The 21,953-nt window shown below is 41.2% G+C and overlaps 1 protein-coding gene across 2 annotated transcripts in view; it reads right to left on the reverse strand.

Annotated features, from left to right (window-relative positions):
- BNC1 (basonuclin 1) overlaps nt 1–21,953 on the reverse strand; it is a 221,386-nt gene that overhangs the window by 37,702 nt on the left and 161,731 nt on the right. The window contains exon 1 of one of the 2 annotated variants that reach the window (XM_030189619.1): nt 20,130–20,410. The exons of the other annotated variant lie outside the window; for it this stretch is intronic. Within the exon in view, the coding sequence (XP_030045479.1) occupies nt 20,130–20,138 (9 nt within the window). The 5' untranslated portion in view covers nt 20,139–20,410. Of the gene's footprint in view, nt 1–20,129; nt 20,411–21,953 lie in introns of those variants that run through there. 2 annotated transcript variants of the gene reach the window in all.

Genomic DNA, 21,953 nt, shown 5'->3' on the forward strand with positions numbered 1-21,953 from the left:
GGATAAGGAGGTTTCTGACACAAATGAAACGGGTGCTAGCAACGTTTTCCTCGGAGTGTGTATGTTTGAGAGAGTGTATGTGAGAGTGACTGTGTGTGACAGAGAGAGTGAATGTGCGAGTGTGTGTGTGTGTGTGTGAGAGAGAGAGAGAGAGAGTCTGGGTGTGAGTGTGTCTGTGAGAGACAGTGTGTGTGTGTGTGTGTGTGAGAATGAGAGTGTGTGCAAGTGCGTATGTGAGACACAGTGTGAGAGAGAGAGAGTGTGTGTGAGACACAGACTCTCTGTGAGACTGAGTGTATGAGACCAAGAGAGTGTGTGAGTGACTGTGTGACACATAGAGAGTGAATGTGATACAGTGTGAGAGAGACAGTATGTGAGAGTGAGAGAGAGAAAGACATTGACTGTGAGAGAGAGTGTGTGTGACAGAGATACCTCCCCCGCCCTCTCTGGTGTCAGGCTCCCACTCCCTCCCTTTCTCTGGTGTCAGCCCCCCCTCTCTCTGGTGTCTGAGCTTTACTGTGCAGGACACTGAGCTCTGGCTATGCTTCAAGGAACTGACCAATCCTATTAAAGAGAATGCACCTCCAACATTCTGAAGCCGAGAAACCTCGTGTGGTTGGTCACTTCTGCTTGTGATGAACCCGGAAGTACGTGATGTCAATTCAGGAGATGGATACAGAGAGCAGGAATGCCTCAGCCATGCATTCAGCTTCAGAATGTTGGAGGTGCGTTTTATTATATAGGATAGGTGGTGTGGAACAGATACGTGTACTTCGAGAAAGCTTATTCACCTTTTCAAATAGTACTAGGACTAGAGGACACACTATGAAAACTAAAATGTTACCAGATTAAAAACACATTGGAGCAAGAATTTGTTTTGGTCAATGCACAGTTAAGATGTGGTCAAGGTTAACAGTACAGCTACACTTGAAAAAAGTTTGGACGAGTTTCTGGAAGACAGTTTCATTAACAAATGCTAGCACACATAAGGAGAATGAACTAGAGGGCAGGGACCATTTAAACAATCCAAGCAATCAGATAGAGATTGGATGCTGGGCTTGACAGATCATTGGTCTGACTCAGCATAGCAATTTATACATGTTCAAGGAGGGGCAGAAACACTAAAATGTTGAGCTGCTATATAGGTATTTATTAAAATTTAAACATACAATCCCATCAGTTGTACCAGAAGTTATACAACTTTTACATCACTACCAGGGACGTATTTAGAATGTTGGCAACCACAGGCAGGGCCTAAGAGCAGTGGGGAGGAGTGTTCTCCCCCTAAGAAAATAGAGCACAGTCCTAAAAAAGCAGAATCAAGCTCCTGTTTAGCCAGGTGTTTGGTGTCTTCAAACTCTGGTGCCCTAGGCAGTTGCCTATGCTATGTGTAAATCCAGACTTGATTACTGCATGAAATGAATAAATAAATAGCTTTAGAATTTTTGTATGGTTCTGACAAGCTTGTACTCTTCTTTTCCATTCAAATGAGTTAGAAATGTACACAAAGAAAATGAACCAATCTGACTCCTGTGCTATCTCAAAAGAATGTGGTAAAAGAAGTCAGCTTAGCAGGGTTTAAAAAACCGGTTTGGAAAAATTCCTAAAAGAAAAGTTAATAAATCATTAAGGTGGACTTGGGAAAATTCACTGCTTATTCCTGGAATAATAGCAAAAAATCTGTTTTACTCTTTTGGGATCTTGCCATGTACACGTGACCTGGATTGGCAACTGTTGGAAACAGGATACTGGGCTTTATGGACCTTTGGTCTGAACCAGTATGGTGATGCTTATTTACTTATGCAGGACTGTAAATAAGCAACAGTTTATCTGAACAGCATGACTATCTAGTTATAAGCCCCACCTCCTTTCAGACCGTGGATCCCATAAGACCCTGCAGGTTTAAAAAAACTATTGCATTACTGCACCCCCTCCCCAAGTAAGGTCCTAACAGCTATATTTACTAACATGTTTAATGCACGTTATTGTGTTCTAACACATATTATTTAATGTAGGCCCCATTATTGTCAATGAGGCCTATTTGTTAGTAAATCAAGTTAACCAAAGATTTATAGGTTAGTAAACCTAGACCCTTATCTACCTCCATTTATGCATATTTGCTTTGTTTTGTAGATTATGGTATTGGTTGTGTATATGTAGTTTCTTACTCATTAATTACATTTTATTTTGTTGGAAGACCTGGATATTTAGTGCTGATGTCTGATTAGGATCAGCATTGAACATCCAAAGTGGTCAATGCTTTAAAAAATCACTGTCTACCACCAGATGAGTAACGGACCCTCCCTGAGTATGCGAAGCAGCAAAGGGAAAGTGTGTTGAATTAGATTACTTACCTGCAGGCGAAGTGATCATTTCAGGTGAGGTCATTAATTTTTTTTCATTCCAATGCATTTCTAACGTATACCTCTCAAACACAGGTGACGTTTGGGGTGGGCATGGCACCCCTTCCAAATGTTGCAGGAGCTAATGCTGAATTGGTCCCCCTGTCCTCACTGCCAATGTGATGTCCTTATCCTCTGCCCCTCCCAAAGTAAGCAAGCAAACTACAGTGTTGCTCTCAAACCAGCTTCAGTAGATTAGTGACACTTTCAATCAGCTCTATTTTTCAACAACTTCACTCAGTCTGGATTTCTCAGTCTGTTTTGCCTGTGACAAACACTGGACCCCAAATTCTAGTATGCTTGGTGCTGAGATCTGAAAAACCAGATTAGGTCAAAGTGCCCTGAAGGATTAGAGTTTGCTGAAAAGCAACATTTTGTATATTTATTCTATGCAAAAACCTAGATTTCATCAGTACTGCCAGTAATTTCATGTTGTGGGAACACTGGCCTTAAAGCTTGTGTTCTTTGGTGGTTCTACAAATCTGGTCCTCAAAAGCCCTAAATGAGGTCTGATTTTCAGAGGAACCAAACTATACAAATTTATCAGATTTAATTGAAGAGAGTTATCTTGAAACAGAGTAAATAAATGGCCAGAAAAATGTATTAGGTTAATATTCTCCAAACAATGGGGAACAGGACATGATTTGTTCCTGCAATAAAATATTTAGGGGCCCGTTTACTAGAGCTTAGTGCCTGCTAACAGAATTAGCACATACTATGGATGTGCTAAGTTTTATTTTATTTATTTATTTTCCTGGACTTGATGTACTACAAAATCCATCCAGTCACTTTGTGTTAACTTGCAGTGCATGCAAATCTCTCTCGTGGATATTCTGAAAACCCGACTGGCTGGGGGACCTCCAGGACCAGGGTTTGGACACACTAGCTGATTAGTCCATCCATGCCCATACCCTGTTCCTGGCAAGCACCCCCCCCCCCCCCCCCGTCAAAAAAAAAAAAGAAATACCGTCTGACTATATATATATATATATATATATATATATATATATATATATATACAGAGAGAGAGAGAGAGAGAGAGAGGGTTGCCAATTGGATTGATTTTGGATTTTTTTTTTTAAATTTATGAACACATTTCACTGACAATTTAAAGCACATGGAAATTTCTGTAATGTAGAGAGCGAATTGAACGCAAAGAGCAAATACTGAGAAAACTCCAAACAGCCCAGAATACAGCAGCCAGACTCATCTTCAGAAAACCAAAATATGAAAGTGCAAAACCCTTACGAGAGAAGCAACACTGGCTCCCACTCAAGGAACGCAATACTTTTAAAGTATGCACATTAGTCCACAAAATCATTCACGGTGAAGCCCCAGCCTACATGTCTGATTTAATAGACTTACCACCCAGAAACGCCAAAAGATCATCCCGAACTTTCCTCAACCTCCACTTCCCTAATTGCAAGGGCTTGAAATACAAGGCGCTGCACGCGTCAACTTTTTCCTACATGAGCACGCAGTTCTGGAATTCACTGCCGCGCAACCTGAAAACGATCTACGAGCAAACCACCTTCCGCAAACTACTGAAGACCCATCTTTTCGAGAAAATTTACGGAAAGAACCAAAACACATAAAAGCCCACACTCACTGTTCAATAATGCATCATTACAGCCACTCTGAATTTCTCATCCCCCGTAATCTCACCACACTCATACCTTTACTCACAGAAAATGTATACCAAATGCTTTCCTGTCATTATATATTGCCCCTTTTATTTTCCCGTTGGTTCCTTCCTATGTATTGCCCCTTTTATTTTCCCGTTGGTTCCTTCCCAATGTTTCAATGATCTTTTCCATTGTTATATTCCTTAATGATACTTGACTTTGTCTCGCATAACTCCTCACAATGTAATCCATAACTGAGTTGTAACAAACTGTATTTCCAGCTTTCATAACGTATTGTAAGCCACACTGAACCCGCAAAAAGGTGGGAAAATGTGGGATACAAATGCAATAAATAAAGAAATAAAGAAATAAACGCACGCTTTTGGGCAGGTCTTGACTGATGAATTTCCACTATTTCACAAACATTTTTGACATTGTTACTTTGATCAGTTCACTATCTTCTGGGTGGGTTTTTACTATTCATTGTATTATTTGTACCTCTCCTGTTATTGGGGGTATTTAGTAATTCTTATGTGCACAGATTACAAAACTAACACAGAAGTGCTCCAGGCCATTCGTGCTGTGTTAGGTGTGTGTGTTAGTACCTTAATGCAGCTTAGTAAAAGGGCTCCTTAATAATTAAGGTGAAAGGTTCACATGGGGCACATGTTTATCGTCATTCTTCAAGTGCTAGTGTTTCAGTGTTCTCTGTTACATAAAACAAGAAAACCAGCACATCCTGGTACACTTCTCACAGCTGCTCTCACCAAAAAATTCTCCGCATTCCACTTTCACCCTCCCCACAGCGTTTTATAGGGAACACAGAGCATCTCAAATTTGTTCTTTTTTTGCAACTTCAACACTACATCTTCTGAAAAAAAAAATTGTTCCAAGATCAAAATTTCAATTTAAAGAGAAAATATGCTCAGCATTCAAGAAGAAAGGTGAAGTCGTCTAATGGACAGCTGGAGAAAGGGGAGACGATTTAGCAAACACTTTGGCAAATGATTATCTGTAATCTTGGCAGAGATGATTTCCCTTTCTCAAGTCTCAGATATATACTCACAATGGAACATGGTAATTTTTTCCCTATCCTCTTTAGAGGGTGGCCTGACCGTAAAAATAAATGTTATCTTACATGAATATTATTTTGCAAATTAAAGTTATTCTTTTTTTTTTATGTATGGGCCACAATGCTGCATCAATGAACTCATGGTCAGAATACTAAAACGAAACCAGCAGAATCCAGCAACATAAGACTTTTCAATTTAAAAAAAAAAAAAAAGATACTTTGAAACTAACAAGAACAGATCTTTAAGAACTAACAGATCTTTAAGTCCTATCCCACATTTTATTGCTTTGTCACATTCTGATTACCCAACCATCTCGCCCACTGTTTCCTCCCCCATCCAACGCTACCTTCCCCCCTTTGGACAGTCACTGGAATACTCTGATTCACCTATTTAATCTGATATTGTAATGTTCAGCTCATACTGTCCTGACTGAGGGGGTCTTTTACGAAGCCACGGAAGCGTTTTTAGCTAACGGTAGAAATCAGCTGGCAGTAAATGTCGAGACATCTATTATATTCCTATGGGTGTCCCTGTGTTTACCGCCAGCTGATTTATACCACGAGCTAAAAACATTATTGCGGCTTAGTAAAAGACCCTCTTAAGGAAGGAGAGTTGGCCTCTGAAAGCTAATCAAAAAATCTATTAAGCCAGCCCAATAAAAGGGTATCACCTTAAATTCTTTTTTTTGTTTTATTCTAATTAACCAAGTCATACAGATATCGAGAGTGACGTTATCAATGTGCTGATAACGTTTAAGATGTGCTATTTTACTGTTAACCTCAGTTATTCGTAACTAGGTTTCATAGTACTTAATGGGACCGATAAAGCAGCACATCTTAACGGTAGTCCACATTGATAACTATGCCCCTCACCTGATGAAAACATTTCTGAACTTTCACCGGAACAGTGTACAAACATCCACATTGATCTTTTAAGAAAAAAAAGTTTTCTTTAAAATGGTGTGCTTTTGTGAGCTGAGTTGTAAACCGCTTTTTAATAATCACTTAAAGGTTTCCTTTTTGCATTTGCACTGTAGTGGGAAATTAAAAGTAACACTGATGGGTGCAGTGCAGTTATCAAAAAATTTGCCCGCACATTTCTTAACCTACACTTCCCCAGCTGCAAAGGAGTAAAATACAAACTAACACATGCGTCCAGCTTTTCCTACACCAGCACGCAGCTGTGGAATGCACTACCAACTAGACTGAAAACAATTAACGAAATTACTAACTTTCGCAAATCTCTGAAGACAAACCTCTTCAACAAAGCCCACCCAGAGAATCCATAGCTTAATCATAAAAATGCACCACTCCAACCTCCCTGATATTCTTCTTTCTTGAACTGTTTGATTAGTTCTCCTTGATCTTATTTTTAACACCAATTTTTTTTTTTGTTACACTTGTACCCTGCGCTTTCCCACTCATGGCAGGCTCAATGCAGCTTACATGGGGCAATGGAGGGTTAAGTGACTTGCCCAGAGTCACAAGGAGCTGCCTGTGCCTGAAGTGGGAATTGAACTCAGTTCCTCAGGACCAAAGTCCACCACCCTAACCACTAGGCCACTCCTCCACTGTTGCTACTATTGGAGATTCTACATGGAATGTTGCTATTCCACTAGCAACATTCCATGTAGAAGTCGGCCCTTTCAAATCACCAATGTGGCCGCGCAGGCTTCTGCTTCTGTGAGTCTGACGTCCTGCAGGATGTCAGACTCACAGAAACAGAAGCCTGCGCTGCTGCGCAGCCTTCTACATGGAATGTTGCTAGTGGAATAGCAACATTCCATGTAGAATCTCCAATAGTAGCAACATTCCATGTAGAATCTCCAATAGTATCTATTTTATTTTTGTTACATTTGTACCCTGCGCTTTCCCACTCATGGCAGGCTCAATGCAGCTTACATGGGGCAATGAAGGGTTAAGTGACTTGCCCAGAGTCACAAGGAGCCTCCTGTGCCTGAAGTGGGAATTGAACTCAGTTCCTCAGGACCAAAGTCCACCACCCTAACCACTAGGCTACTCCTCCACTGTTGCTACTATTGGAGATTCTACATGGAATGTTGCTATTCCACTAGCAACATTCCATGTAGAAGTCAGTCTTGCAGATCACCAATGTGGCCGCACAGGCTTCTGCTTCTGTGAGTCTGACGTCCTGCACGTACGTGCAGGACGTCAGACTCACAGAAACAGAAGCCTGCGCAGCCTTCTACGTGGAATGTTGCTAGTGGAATAGCAACATTCCATGTAGAATCTCCAATAGTAGCAACATTCTATGTAGAATCTCCAATAGTATCTATTTTATTTTTGTTACATTTGTACCCCGCGCTTTCCCACTCATGGCAGGCTCAATGCGGCTTACATGGGGCAATGGAGGGTTAAGTGACTTGCCCAGAGTCACAAGGAGCTGCCTGTGCCTGAAGAGGGAATTGAACTCAGTTCCTCAGGACCAAAGTCCACCACCCTAACCACTAGGCCACTCCTTGTATCTTCTACCCTGGAATGGCCATGCCATAACAGGTGTCTGTAAGCCACATTGAGCCTGCAAATAGGTGGGAAAATGTGGGATGCAAGTGCAATAAATAAATAAATAAATAAATAATACGGGCTACTGTTATTTTACCACTAACTCATGCTATTTTAGAATAGTTCCCATTTTATGCATTAAGACCTAGTTACTACTAACTGGCGTTTTAACAGGAAAATAACATCTTAATGTTAGCCCACGTTGATAACTTCCCCCCTGAATTTGTTACTGGTGTTATATTAAAAAAAAAAACCCACAAAAAAAATCCCTTCAACATACATAGAAAGCACATGCATGTGTTTTCTATGCTAAGCATTTTGTTTGTATAGTCAGATACTTAGAAGTCGAAAGATTTCACTCTTCCTTGTTTTTCTATGCATCCTGGTGAAATTAGTGGAACAATCAGAGTGCTACTGTATTTCCAGACAAACTGATGTTATGAATGGCAGATACTGCCCATATCGATCAGTTATCACTCTGTGAGGAACAGTATCAGCCTGAAAGAAAGAACAGGCCAATACACCATGCTCACCAACTGCACATTTCTGGGATCAAAATCACTCCTCAGACAATTCATTCACTCCATAACGCCCTTTAGGATGACTTCTATTAATCACCTCTATCAAAAATGGCAAATAAAACAGGAAACCACTAAACAGACAAATCTCAAATAAGCAAGGTACACATCCTGGATCCACACCATTCTACAATCAAACCGATAAGAAACTCTATTCTGAATAAGTTCATCCCAGGAACTGTGAAAAGGAAATGTGGTGTGCACCACATGGAACAGAGATTTGCATGCATTCTCAGATATGGTCCGTGCATTCTTTCTTAATTGAATTTGCATGATTAAATGCTCTTTGGAAACATTCATTTTCCAGTGTTCTTACAGGTGTAAAGGTTTTGAGCATGTTCTGAGGCTACAAACTTTTAGGTCAAGGCAATTCAAGTACTTGTGTAGGGCTGTTCTTTTAGTTTTCTTTTTGGGTGGGAGTAAGCGCCAGAAAAGAAAAGCAAACATCTCTGGTTCCATATTAAAGTAATTAAAACAGATGAGGGTAGCAAATAGGGTTGGTTGGTTTGTTTGTTTGAAGTTTATCCATGGACAAGCTGGATGAATCAGTTGCACAGAAGGTGATATCATTTGATGACTGTTCAGACCTGCTGTCTCAGTTAGCTCCTCCTTCCTATTGGTCTATTTTATTTGCTCTCCATAATAGACAATTCTCTTACTACTCCATAACCTTCCCTGTCTCTCTCTTCCGTTTGTTACCCATCTTTGGTTGCACTTATATCAAACCATACAACTACTCGTTTACTACAATTGTAATTATTCTCCAGACTCTGTAATTGTATTTACTATGTAAGCCGCATTGAGCCTGCAATATGTGGGAAAGCGCGGGGTACAAATGTAATAAATAAATAAATAAATAAAAAGTATTGCCGTGAACTTCTTTTCTTCATCTTGTCAATACGTTCACAAACAACCCTTAGGAGTACCTAGAATAGCTGCATATGGTATATTTACATAGCGATGACATGATGAAAGAAAATGGCTTTTTGAACTGATGGGATACAGCTTAGAAGGAATAAAGCAGCATCTGTGAATTCTCATTTTATAGTTATCAATAGAAATCAAACAAAATAAAACATGGAAAAGAAAATTAAGATGATACCTTTTTTATTGGACATAACTTAATACATTTCTTGATTAGCTTTCGAAGGTTGCCCTTCTTCGTCAGATTGGAAATAAGCAAATGTGCTAGCTGACAGTGTATATAAGTGAAAACATTCAAGCATTACTATGACAGTCTGACAGGGTGGGAGGATGGGGGTGGGTCGGAGGTATGCATGCAGACATCAAAGCTTATTTTCTTTTCCATGTTTTATTTTGTTTGATTTCTATTGATAACCTTAAGAGTGGACTAACACGGCTACCACACTCCTCATTTTATAGTGAAAGGCAAACAAACAAAAAAACTAACCCAAAAATGATATGGTAATTAATATTACATATCACATAACAAGTATATTGACTGTCTCTTAGATTTTCAGTGTACAGCGCTGAGTATGTCTAGTAGCGCTATAGAAATGATAAGTAGGAGTAGTAGTAATATCAAAAGACACATACACACAAGGTTATGAAAGATATTCTGAAGAAGCATATTTTCACATTGCTATGGCAATCTATTTTCTTCTTTTAAAATGCTACATTTTAGGCATACAAAGTAAAACATAGCGTAGGTAATTTTATAATACATTGCCTAATTTGCATAGCAGGAATGTGCATAAGTTAAACCAATTCCAAAAATGAGAGCTAGCACACAATTTCCCTTCTTGCAAAGTACCCCACACACTTTCACCTGCCAGGGCCAGTACACCCTTCTCAATCAACTTTCCGTTCCTTGGGCACCCCTCTCTCCCCTCAATTCAACAGTCATGATCCCCATTATCCCTCCCAGAACAAGAATGTAAAAACGGATAACTGAGCATCATACTTTTAAATACAATTCCTGGTTAAATGGGTTACTACTACTACTACTTGACATTTCTAAAACGCTACTAGGGTTACGCAGCGCTGTACAATTTTGCTCACCCTCCTTGTCAGCTGAAGTATGTGCTAATGGTTCAAGTCTGTGTGGCTATCCTGCTTTGATCTACAGTTGCTCTTTGTTACTCCTCTCTCTCCCAGAAGCTGCCACCCTAGGCAACCACCTCAACTGCCTTATGATTCAGCTGGCCTTAATAGCCTCTAGTGTACCAATGGCAGAGCGGTAGGGGCGGTCATCTCCGGGTATAGACAGCAAGGGAGTGCACCGAGGAGGCTCTGAAAGTCCCCTGCACCCTCTGACGTCAACTTCCTGTTTTGGGGCAGGGGACTGGTAGAGCTGACAGCCGTGTGCCTCCTTAGCACACCCTCTCGCTCGGAGGGGGTACTCCACCTTGGGTCTCCACTAAGGTGGTTATGCCACCTAATACCTGCTTTCAGGTGCACACATAAATATACTGGCTTATTTTATGCACTTATGCCTGCATTTTTTAAAATGTGGGTGTCGGTGCAAACCCCACCCTCAGGTATGCTTTCTACCTGGTTGGACAAAGTGCCGGTGAGGGGAGGCGGGGCTGGTGGTTGGGAGGCGAGGCTAGTGCTGGGCAGACTTATACGGTCTGTGCCCTGACAATGGCAGATACAAATCAAGGTAAGGTATACACAAAAAGTAGCACACGTGAAATTATCTTGTTGGGCAGACTGGATGGACCGTGCAGGTCTTTTTCTGCCGTCATCTACTATGTTACTATGTATTTATATACAGACTATCCTCCATATTCTATATATGGCAAACTGCTGAGATGTGGGGGCAAATTAATTGGTTACTGAACTGTAAAGCATCAATATCTGGGTGCCAACAACCAATTATTGATGTTAATTGGCACTCATTAAAATTTGTGTATGCATTTGGCTGCTCGATATTCTATAAGGCAGGTGCCTAACTGGCATCGTGTGTATCTCAAAAGGTACGGAGGCCATGCTAGGGGCATGGGTGTTCAGAAAAGTTACACGCGTAGTTAAAGAATACCAGGCAAGCGCGTCTAACTTGAACCCCACCATTTCCACCGCGATTCAGCAGGCGTAGTCTGGTGCTAAGCGTGTTTGTAAAAAGGGTGCACGCCCTTTATAAAACTGTGCTTAGTGATGATTTTTTTCCAGTGTCAAATTCTGAGCACCATTTATAGAATTCCCTCCTATATGTGCGTAAGTTTAAGAATCTACACCCCAGATTATTTTATAAAAGGTGATCTCTGCCCCCACGGTCCCCCACAAAATTGATGGTGTTGGAACATTCCTGCATATTTGGTGGTCCTGTGAGCAGATAAAACCCTTTTGGGAGAAGGTTGTTTCTAAGATTGCTGCTCACAGGGGCAGCCATTTCTCTTGCGACCCAAAGTGGTGTCTTTTGGGATTGGGCAACAGGTGTGGTCTCAAGTGGCAACGCCGCCTTAAGAGGATGTGTTTGACGGCTTCTAAAAGCGTTATTGCAGGTCACTGGGAAAAAAAATCAGTGGGACCTACTGAGTTTGACTGGATTTTGAAATGATCTTTGATTGGAGAAACGGAACAACTTACGGACAGGAGGCTGGGCCATTATGACCCCGCTTCAGATCTATGGGCTGACTTTAATACCTTAACTCAGAACTCTTAAAAGGTTCTGTGGGGATGGGATAAGGGTGTGGGGCAGGGAGGGTATTGTTCGGGGCTGGGGTATTTAGCATTTCAAGGTGTACCTTTGTTATGATTCTATATGCACCTTCTGTGAGTTTGAAGGTTATACTATTGTAATCTGCATTGGAAATATTGAAACCATACCCCATTTTTTTCTTCAATAAAAATTTAATGTTTAAAAAAAGTGATTTCTGCATATACAAAGGGCAATTCTATAACCAGTCACTTATATTTATCCACCAATTGCACACCTCAATGTTAAATATTTTGTCATTTCCATGCTTATTTGTACTCTTTCCACAGAAATGTCAGTAGGGTAACTAATTTTTTTCTACTGTACAAATACAGGCTCAAATGGCACAGCACATATTTGTAAAAGTGGAGGTTCACATGGGCAGGGCTGACATTTAGGGCTCCCATGGCCACGCTGCCTTTGGGCCAACGACAACAACCTCTGCCTCAACCCCAGCAAAACATGGATTCTTTGGGTTCCCAACACAGCTGGACAAATACCCGACTTCAAAATACCTTTTGAGAAGTATGAACTCCCCCTAAAATCACAAGTCAGGAATCTGGGATACTGCTAGACTCATCACTTACTGCGATCCCACAAATTCAAACAACTTTTAAACACTGTCTCTATCAGCTACGGCAGCTACAAAATCTCTCTCCATATATTGAAAATACGAGTCTGACCGCGGTAGTCCATGCCATCATAACATCATGACTAGACTACTGTAATGCCCTGCACACTTGTCAAACCAAAAAGAGTTTGCATCAGCTCCAACCAATTCAGAATGCTGCAGCACGACTGACAGAAGGCTGCAAGTGGCATGACCACATCATACCCTTCCTGCAAAAAACTACACTGTCAGTACCCTACAGGGCTAAATTTAAAAAACTAAGGGCCCTGTTTACTACAGCCGTGCTAAAGGCATGCTAGCATTTTTAGCGCTCACTGATTAGCATGCACTAAACACTCGCCCATGGGAACATCTGGGTAACTCTAGCATTTAGCACACACTGACAACGCCAGCGCACCTTAGCAAAACAGGGACTTATTTTTGATTATCAAGGCCCTCAGAAAAATGGGTCAGAACACTTAAAGAACGTTAGCCCTTTACACACCTTTGAGACCTCTAAGGTCCTCCCAAGGATCATCACTATCTGTCCCTTGATCAAAATAAATTACACAATGTAATACCTGCCAGCAAGCCTTCTCAGGAGTAGCCCCCACGCTCTGGAATTTACTCCCAGAGGAGCTACGTGTAACTCAAGACTACCTCTACTTCAGGAAGCAGGTGACAGCCTGGCTCTTCTCCCAAGCTTTTAATACATAGGGTGACTGACTATACACTCATTCTGCACCTGGACTAGCCTGCAACACACACTGTAACTTAGATCAGTTCTTTATATCTTGTTTTAACTGTACAAAGAACTTGCCTTGAGTTTAGCCACTTATCTATTTATTCAGACTGACTCTGTACCACACATCTTGTCCTCATCTATATATCTGCACTTGACCCCTCACTTATATGGTAAGCTGTATTGTACAAAAGCATTAGTATCATAGCTATGTTATTTGAATGTTCTAATGTGTGCTTATTAGATGTTTTATTAGTATTATGCCAACATTGCATTATTTGAATTTCAGTGCTGTCAAATGTATATATTTTTGATCCTGTTTCATGGTAGTTCGTTAGGTTTCAATTTAATGTTTTCAATTTACCTCATTCATTATATTTATGTTTATCCTTGGTCATTTTACTATTCAGGGGCGTAGCCAGACAGCAGATTTTGGGTGGGCCTAGTCAAGAAGTGGGTGGGCACCAAGTGTTCTCCCCCCCCCCCCCCCCCAACCGCGATGAGGCCAGTATCAGCAGCTTAGGAAGCTTACACTGCTGAAGTGGAAAGCAGTGTTTTCAGCACCATCAGGGGGAGGTGTTCAGCTGGCGAAGCTTGGGATCCCCACTAGCTAGCACTAAATATGTGCTGCTGTTGGGTGGGCCTGAGCCCTAAGTGGATGGGCCCTGGCCCACCCAGGCCCACCTGTGGCTACACCACCGCTATTGCTATGCTATTAACAAAATTGTAAGTTTTATGTTAAACTGTACCTGCTACACACCACCTTGGGTGGATCTGTTCATAAAGGCAGTTAATAAAACCCAACAAATAAATAAATAAAATAGATAAATTTACAGAACAATGCTGCTCACATAACTGGTACCTTTAGGCACCTCCATTTATGCCAGCTCTATGGCAGGTGTAAATGGGGGGCACCTACATGTTGCACTAGCATTCGAGAAAGGACACTTAGAGGTCCTTTACTAAGATTCGCTGAAAAATGGCCTGTGCTGGTGTAGGCGAGTGTATCGGATATGTGTAGGTCCATTTTTCAGCACGCCTGGAAAAAAAGACCTTTTTTGTGGCTGAAAATGGATGTGCGGCAAAAATTAAAACCAATGCACGTCCATTTTCGGCCTGAGACCTTACCGTAACCCACTGGCTTAGCAGTAAGGTCTCACGCGTTAACCGGGCAGTAATCATCAGCACGCATACACTGCCTATTACTGCCCGATTAGCGCCACATGGTAGAAAATAGAAATTACATGTGTAAAAAAAATAGAATTACCGCTTGGGGCTCGTGGTAGCCAGGCAGTAGTTCTAATCTGACACACGTTGGATGTGCATAGGCACCTACGCACCTTATCAAAAGGGCCCCTTAAGTTTCCAAACAAATAAGCACTCACACCATGTTACTGAGGTGCCTATGTAGATGCACCCTCTTGTAGAATTGTCCCCCACAATCCCCTGGATTCTAAATAGTATGACCAAAATTGCATGTGCAAATCTGGTCATATTCTGGAGTTGCACATTCAACATAATTACTTAACTAGGCAAGCAGAGCTGATAATTTCCATTTAACAAGCAATTACTGACACTAATCGGTGTAAAATAGAATTTATGCACACAACTTGCTAGGCATATTCTGTAAAGTGGTGTGCGTAAATTCTAATGTGTGCTGCCAAAATGGAGACATTTTATTTTTATTTAACACATTTTATACCCCACATCTTCCCACTAGTTGTAGGCTCAATGTGGTTTACACATAACCGTAGGTAGGCTACAGTTCAGCAAAGTACAATTAAACAATGTAATAGTAAGATAGTAATCAAATAGGTATCATATAAAACAGCAAAGATAATAAGATAATACAAGATAAAAGGGTCAATAAATTTTGTTGAAACCAAGAGGTGGTAATTTAGGTTGAGTCTGGAAGGTAAGCCTTCTTGAACAAGGTGGTCTTCAATAATTTTCTGAAATTTAGATGATTCTGAGTTGATTTTAAGATTTTGGGTAGTGCATTCCAAAGTTGTGTGCCTATGAAGGAGAAGTTGGATGCGTAGGTAGATTTGTATTTTAGGCCGCTGCAGTCTGGATAATGTAAATTTAGGTAGGATCGGGAGAAACTGGAACTGTTTCTGGGTGGCAAATCAACCAGATCTAGCATTTATTCAGGAACCTCTCCATAAATAATCCTATGAATCAAGGTACAGACCTTAAAGGCAATGCGTTCCTTAATGGGAAGCCAGTGTAATTTTTCACGAAGGGGCTTGGCAGATTCGAATTTTGATTTTCCAAAGATCAACCTCACTGCTGTGTTCTGGGCAGTCTGAAGTTTCTTGATTAGATGTTCTTTGCATCCTGCATAGATTCCATTGCAGTAATCTAAATGGCTTAATACCATAGATTGTATTAATTTACGAAAAACATCTCGAGGAAAGAAAGGTTTTATACGTTTAAGTTTCCACATCGAGTAGAACATTTTCTTTGTGGTGCAATTTACTTGGGTTTCCAGGGTCAGATTCTGGTCAAGTGTGACTCCGAGTAATTTTAAGCTGTCCAAAATGGGGAGGGAGTAGTTGGGGATATCTAAAGTGGTAGGTTTATATTTATTATGCTGAGAAGATAGGATGAACAAAAATTACGATCCCACAGTCAATCTCTGGTAAAAATCGCAATATCAAATATCCAAAGAACCAGAGAGTCATAGAAACGGAGTAAAATATAGATGGAAAAGAGGATCAACTCGTCACTCTCACAATTTATAACAAAAGAAAATTTTTTTGTGTGAATGGAGAGTTCTCAGAGTGTAAACTCACCCAAACGAGACCACACCATTATAAATATTGAAGGCTTAAAGGTGGCCTCAAATTTTTGAAAAATATAGAGGAGGAGAAATGGAGTTATAGATGGAATTGATCAACTTAGACACTTTTGGATAACTTTAAAAAAACTTTTCAAATTAAGTTATTCACTTTTTGGTTGAAGAGAGCACAGTTATGTGGTTTTGTTTATACACAAAAAATTAAACCACGGAGAAGTTCTATAATAGAGAAGCTTGTCCACCCTTAGAGACATAAATCACTTTGGTGTGGTCTCGTTTGGGTGAGTTTACACTCTGAGAACTCTCCATTCACACAAAAATTTTTTTCTTTTGCTATAAATTGTGAGAATGATGGGTTGATCCTCTTTTCCATCTATATTTTACTCCGTTTCTATGACTCTCTGGTTCTTTGGATATTTGAGAAGATAGGATGAGGCAGTGAGTCTTCTCCGTATTCAGTTTCAGTTGAAATGAGTTAGTCCATGCGTCCATTGTACTCAGGCCTATCCTAATTAAATTGGTGATTTCAGCCAGGTCTTGTCTGAAAGGTATATAGATTGTAACATCATCAGCATAAATAAATGGATTTAGACCTAGGTTGTATAGGGCATTAGCCAATGGAATCATCATTATGTTGAAGAGTGTGGAGAGAGTGGCGAACCTTGGGGGACTCCGCAAGCTGCTTTCCAAGAAGATGATAGAATTGAATTCAATTTTACCCGCTAAGATCTGTATGAAAGAAATGGCCATGGGAATGGAATGGCTAGACTGTGGGCATTCTGAAATCTACACGGATGGTTATAGAATACACCTGCTCTGTGCCTAACTTAGCCATCCATTTTTACACCCAGTTTTACTTGGTGCAAATGGACACGCCTAGAGTTAAGCGCAGGCATGGCCACTAGGCATATTCTATAAACCGGCTAGCCCTATTCTATAAACCACACCTAAATCTAGGCTCAGTTTACACAATACGCCTAGGTGGAAATATGTTCTGCATCAATGTTGTAGGCACCAAATATAGAATCGAGTCCAATGCTCTTTTGCATGCAGAAATGCTTTTAAAAAAGAACCCTCTGACTTTATTAGCAAGACAGATTCTACAAGTAAGAACAAAGAGGCTGGGGCACCTTATACATTAACCGTTTGAAGAATGAGCTTTTCAGGACAAGAGACAACTTGCAGTTTTACAGTTGTCATACATTAGAGGAAAAAAATGCCATTATTAACCAAATGTATTGCGGTCATGCAGCTGGTTTCAAAACCCAAATGAACGGTTCCAGATTTTTTTTTTTAAACCTGCAAGATAGACTAGGCATTGTCTGTGTGATTTGCAGATGGTAAAGCAAAGGCCACTAGAATGCAGAGAAATCAGGGGCAAACAGCTCGCAGGTGACATAGTCCAATAGAAAACTAACTCAATACATCTGTGATTATCTGTCCAGAGGAAAGGTATCACCCACAACCTGCTTGACAACTCTTCTTTCTAAAAGAACAAGTCCAGTATGTATAATAGGTGTGAAAGTAATCCTCTTGTTTGAACTGACCACTGCCTGTTGCATTTAGGATATCTTTAAAAACTGCTGCTACTACTAAACGTTTCTAGAGCGCTACTAGGGTTACGCAGCGCTGTATAGTTTAACAAAGAAGGCCAGTCCCTGCTCAAAGGAGCTTACAATCTAAAGGACGAAATGTCAAGTTGGGGCAGTCTAGATTTCCTGAATAGAAGTATGGTGGTTAGGTGCCGAAGGCGACATTGAAGAGGAGGGCTTTGAGCAAGGATTTGAAGATGGGCAGGGAGGGGGCCTGGCGAATGGGCTCAGGGAGTTTATTCCAAGCATGGGGTGAGGTGAGGCATCAAGTGGTAATATAATTCAAAATCTGTGGTAAATGCATGTCAATACAGCTGCAAAATCCATGTCAAAACATTAGTAGGAACAAAAAAAAAAAAAAATAGGATTTATGACTTGGTATTTTATAATCAATTTAAACTGGACACACTGTAAACTGCTCATTTATGAAAAACAGTGCCTAAAATTCTAGGCAAAGATCTAAAGCCTACTCGTACTACAACTGAGGAAAAAAAGTATTAAATCTCACTTCAAAAATAAATGCTGTGCTTAGAGGTGAAGTTGAACAATATCCACCACCATCACCAAAACATGCCTTTCACAGTGACCTGGGGTCACACTACCTTCACAGTTCAGTGTTTCAAGACCAGCAAACTGTTTCAGAAATCTGTTCTTCTCTGCATTCACATACTTCACAGATATCAAGCGTCTGAGTTACAGGCCTGAATGCTTCCAGTATTGCAAAGTAAAACCCGTCTTTCTTGCATGCACACACAGAAAACTTTCTTCCTACAAGCAAACACTAAAGGGTAGATTTTCCCATTTTACATGAATGGGGGGGGGGGGGGGGGGGCGTTTAATGCATCTGGGTCGGCAGCCCTTTCAGCATGCAGTTTGGATACAGACTGGCAGAGAAGCAGTAAATGAAAAGAACATGTTACTACACTGCATTTGAGAAAGTCTGGCTCCCAGCTATGTGCTGATTAATAGATCTCCTCCTTTACATGTCTCTTGACAAACTTGTCACATCTGGCTGACAAATCCTTACAAGCTTATTCAAACTCAGGCAGTGCAGATCAGGAACAGGATTCACGGGAAGGAAGTAGAAAAAAACACACACACACAACTATGCACCTAAGAGGTATCATGAAGTTAAGCTGACTATACGATGGCAGGGAACAGCAAGAAACACAACTTGCCTCAAAGGACTTTTAAATATAACAGAGTTAGTTCACGAAACCCAAGGTAAACAACAAGCATCATAAAAGGAGCCAAGCAGCTACATGAATCCGGAAAAATAAAGTATTCGGAGAGAAACCTTAAGTAAACATTAAACTAATTTTAAACTCCTAAGATGTGCAAGGAAAAAAAAAAACCTACTTTGTGTTAAATTGACCGGACACGTACCCTAAACCTATATGCTCAAGAGGCCAGAAAAAAAGTGAAAAGTACAGAAGAATGCTTCAAACAAAGCAACGTTAGGCTATTTTAAACACTACCTTTCATAACTTCACGTATGTACATCAGTAGTAAAAGGCGCCATAAAGCGATCAAATGCAATAAATATATAAATAAATAAGGTGGGAAAATGTGGGATACAAATGCAATACATAAATAAATCAATTTAACAATTGCCCTCCCTGCCCTTTATAGTAAACAACGTGTGGACAGTATGCAATAGAATTAGAAAAAAATTCTGCTCGATTTTTAATCTTACACTTTGGGATGAAAATGGCCAGTGAATGTCATTTTCATCTTCAGACGCGCACACACACACACAAACTCACACGCAGTAGCACAAATAACCAAAGGGTGGCCTTGCAAGTGCTGAAAATCTTAAAAAAAACAAAACAAAACCCACTCAAACAGTAGTTTCTATATACTCTTCCTGTTGTTTCCATATATAAACAATAAGGGGTGGGGGAGAAAGAATTAGGAAATCGAGAAAACATAACCATCAGCCTCTTGGAATGAGTAAGAAAAGCTGTTCACTGTTGACACTGAAAAGAACACTTTATACCTGACAATACTGATAATGTACTCACTTTCTTTCTTTCACTCACTCAACACAAGCTCCGTTGCTATTAGTGTATATTCTGGACGGGACGGTGTAAAACCCAGATCTGCGGGATCCTCCGGATCTAAGTACTACCTTAAGAGTGGTTCGGGAAGATCCCGAGGATCCCGCTGTATCCGGTTTTTACACCGTCCCTATTCTGGACTGGTAAATTAATAGTGACGAGCGTGTTATCACTTTAAGGGGTACGACTGCTCTGCTAAGTGGGGGGGAAAAAGAGCTAACTGCGCTTCCTACAGCAAAGTTAACATTTTGCCTTTTTCTCCCACAACAGAATACCCAGGTGTAGAAACAACTTTTCAATGAAACACTACCTGTAACATTTTTTTCTTTCTAATGAAGCAGCTCTTGAGGATCAGACAGCGCAAAACTGGTTTGCTAGCATATATACCTGGAACGTTTGTTTAAAAAAACAACAAGAAAAAAAACCTTATCTTACTTTAAAGAAATAAGCACGTTTCTTACCTCAGACATTCTTACACAACACACGTTGCCAGATTTTTACACAGTTCAAACCAGTTTCCCATTCCCTCAAATGAGTTCTCTCCAGAAAGGCGTGAAACACTTCTGTCTGCACACGGACTAAGCCACAGACCCGTCACACGCCTTTTTCTCATCCGTCTGAATCTGGGCACCTCCAGGTCTGATGTGCACTCACGGCTGTGCACAGGGGAGTGGAAGGAGATCCTCCCACATGCCTGTACTGAGTGGTGTTCGCCTCTCCTGCTGCAAGCTCTCACCTCGGTGCCCCAGTCTGGTGTGTTCCAGCATGCCCTGCATGTCACAGGGCCAGTCCCCTCACAGCTGGCTTGCAGAGGGCATGACACTCATCTTTCACAGAGATTTGATCAAAAGGAATAGCAGAGGCTTGAGGCACTCCTGATGCAGTCAGAGGAGATTCTAACTCTGTTCTGGCAACCTAAGAAATGCATTAAATCAATGCAGCTGACCTAAGGGCCTTCTACATTCCCCCCCCCCTCTCTAAACACACAGAATTATCTGTAGATGGAGGTACCAAGAGGTGTATCTAAGTTCTAAACAGCTTATTGTCTTTCAAAGTCAAAAACAGCAAAACTTTACCAGTTCATAAATTAATATTTCTTTTAATCAGAATAGGTAATTGCACTTTATACATCAATGAAAGTGGTAAGAAATGAGTTAAAACTGATTTTAATAGTGCAGTTTCTTTCAATTAGCACCACTGTCATTTAGGGGTTCTTTTACTATGGTGCACTGAAAAATGGCTTGTGATACCGTAGGCATGGGTTTTGGGCACGCGCCAATTCATTTTTCAGTGCGCCTGTAAAAAGGCCTTTAAAAAAAATGTTTTGCCGAAAATGGACGTGCGGCAAAATGAAAATTGCCATGTGTCAATTTTGGGTCTGTGATCTTACCGCCAGCCATTGACTTAGCGGTAAAGTCTCAAGCGGTAACTGGGCGGTAATTACCTACACACGCCAAATGCCACTTGGTGTGTGTCCGATACGCGTGGCCAGGCCGCGCATATTGGATGTGCGGCAAAAATGAAAATACCGCAAGAGCCATGCGGTAGCTGTGTGGTAATTCCATTCTGGCGCGTGTTCACGCTTACGCGGCTTAGTAAAAGGGCCCCTTAGATGCTATAAACCCTTCTTAGGAGTCAAAATACAGTCTAGTTCATTGGAATTGCTGTTTTCACAAATAGGCCTAAGTCAAATTTGACTAAATAAAATCGGGTGGTAAGAAACGGTAAGAAATTCTTAAATAAGGCATAAACTCATACAGTTCTAGTAGTGTCTCATATCACACAAATATCCACATTTAAAGAATTTCTAAATAAACAAGAAAGAACTCCAGGTTCATTAAAAAAAAACAGGCTCAAATCTAAAACTACTAGCCATTGAGCCTGTTAAAACGGGCTGGTGGGTCGCCCCTCCACCCGGCCCGTCTCTTCGCTATTCAACTTACATCTCCACAGCAGGCAGAGATCAGCTGAGCTCCCGTCGGCCTTCCTTCTCTGCCTGTGTCCCGCCCTCGTGTGATGTAACGTCAGTGAGGGCGGGACACAGGCAGGGAAGGAAGGCCAACGGCAGCTCAGCTGATCTGCCTGCTGCGGAGATGTAAGTTGACTAGCGAAGAGACGGCCGGGTGGAGGGGTGGCAGCAGTGGCGACTCCGGGGGGGTACCAGTGGTAGCGACCTCGGGGGGGGGGGGGGTAGTGGTGGCGACCTCGGTGGTTCCCTCCACTTCGCGCAGTTTCCCTCTCTGTCCCGCCCCTCCGTCATCATGTATTGACACGGGGGCGGGACA

Source organism: Microcaecilia unicolor, chromosome 1 (genome assembly GCF_901765095.1).
Source record: "Microcaecilia unicolor chromosome 1, aMicUni1.1, whole genome shotgun sequence".
Classification (NCBI taxonomy): Eukaryota; Metazoa; Chordata; class Amphibia; order Gymnophiona; family Siphonopidae; genus Microcaecilia; species Microcaecilia unicolor.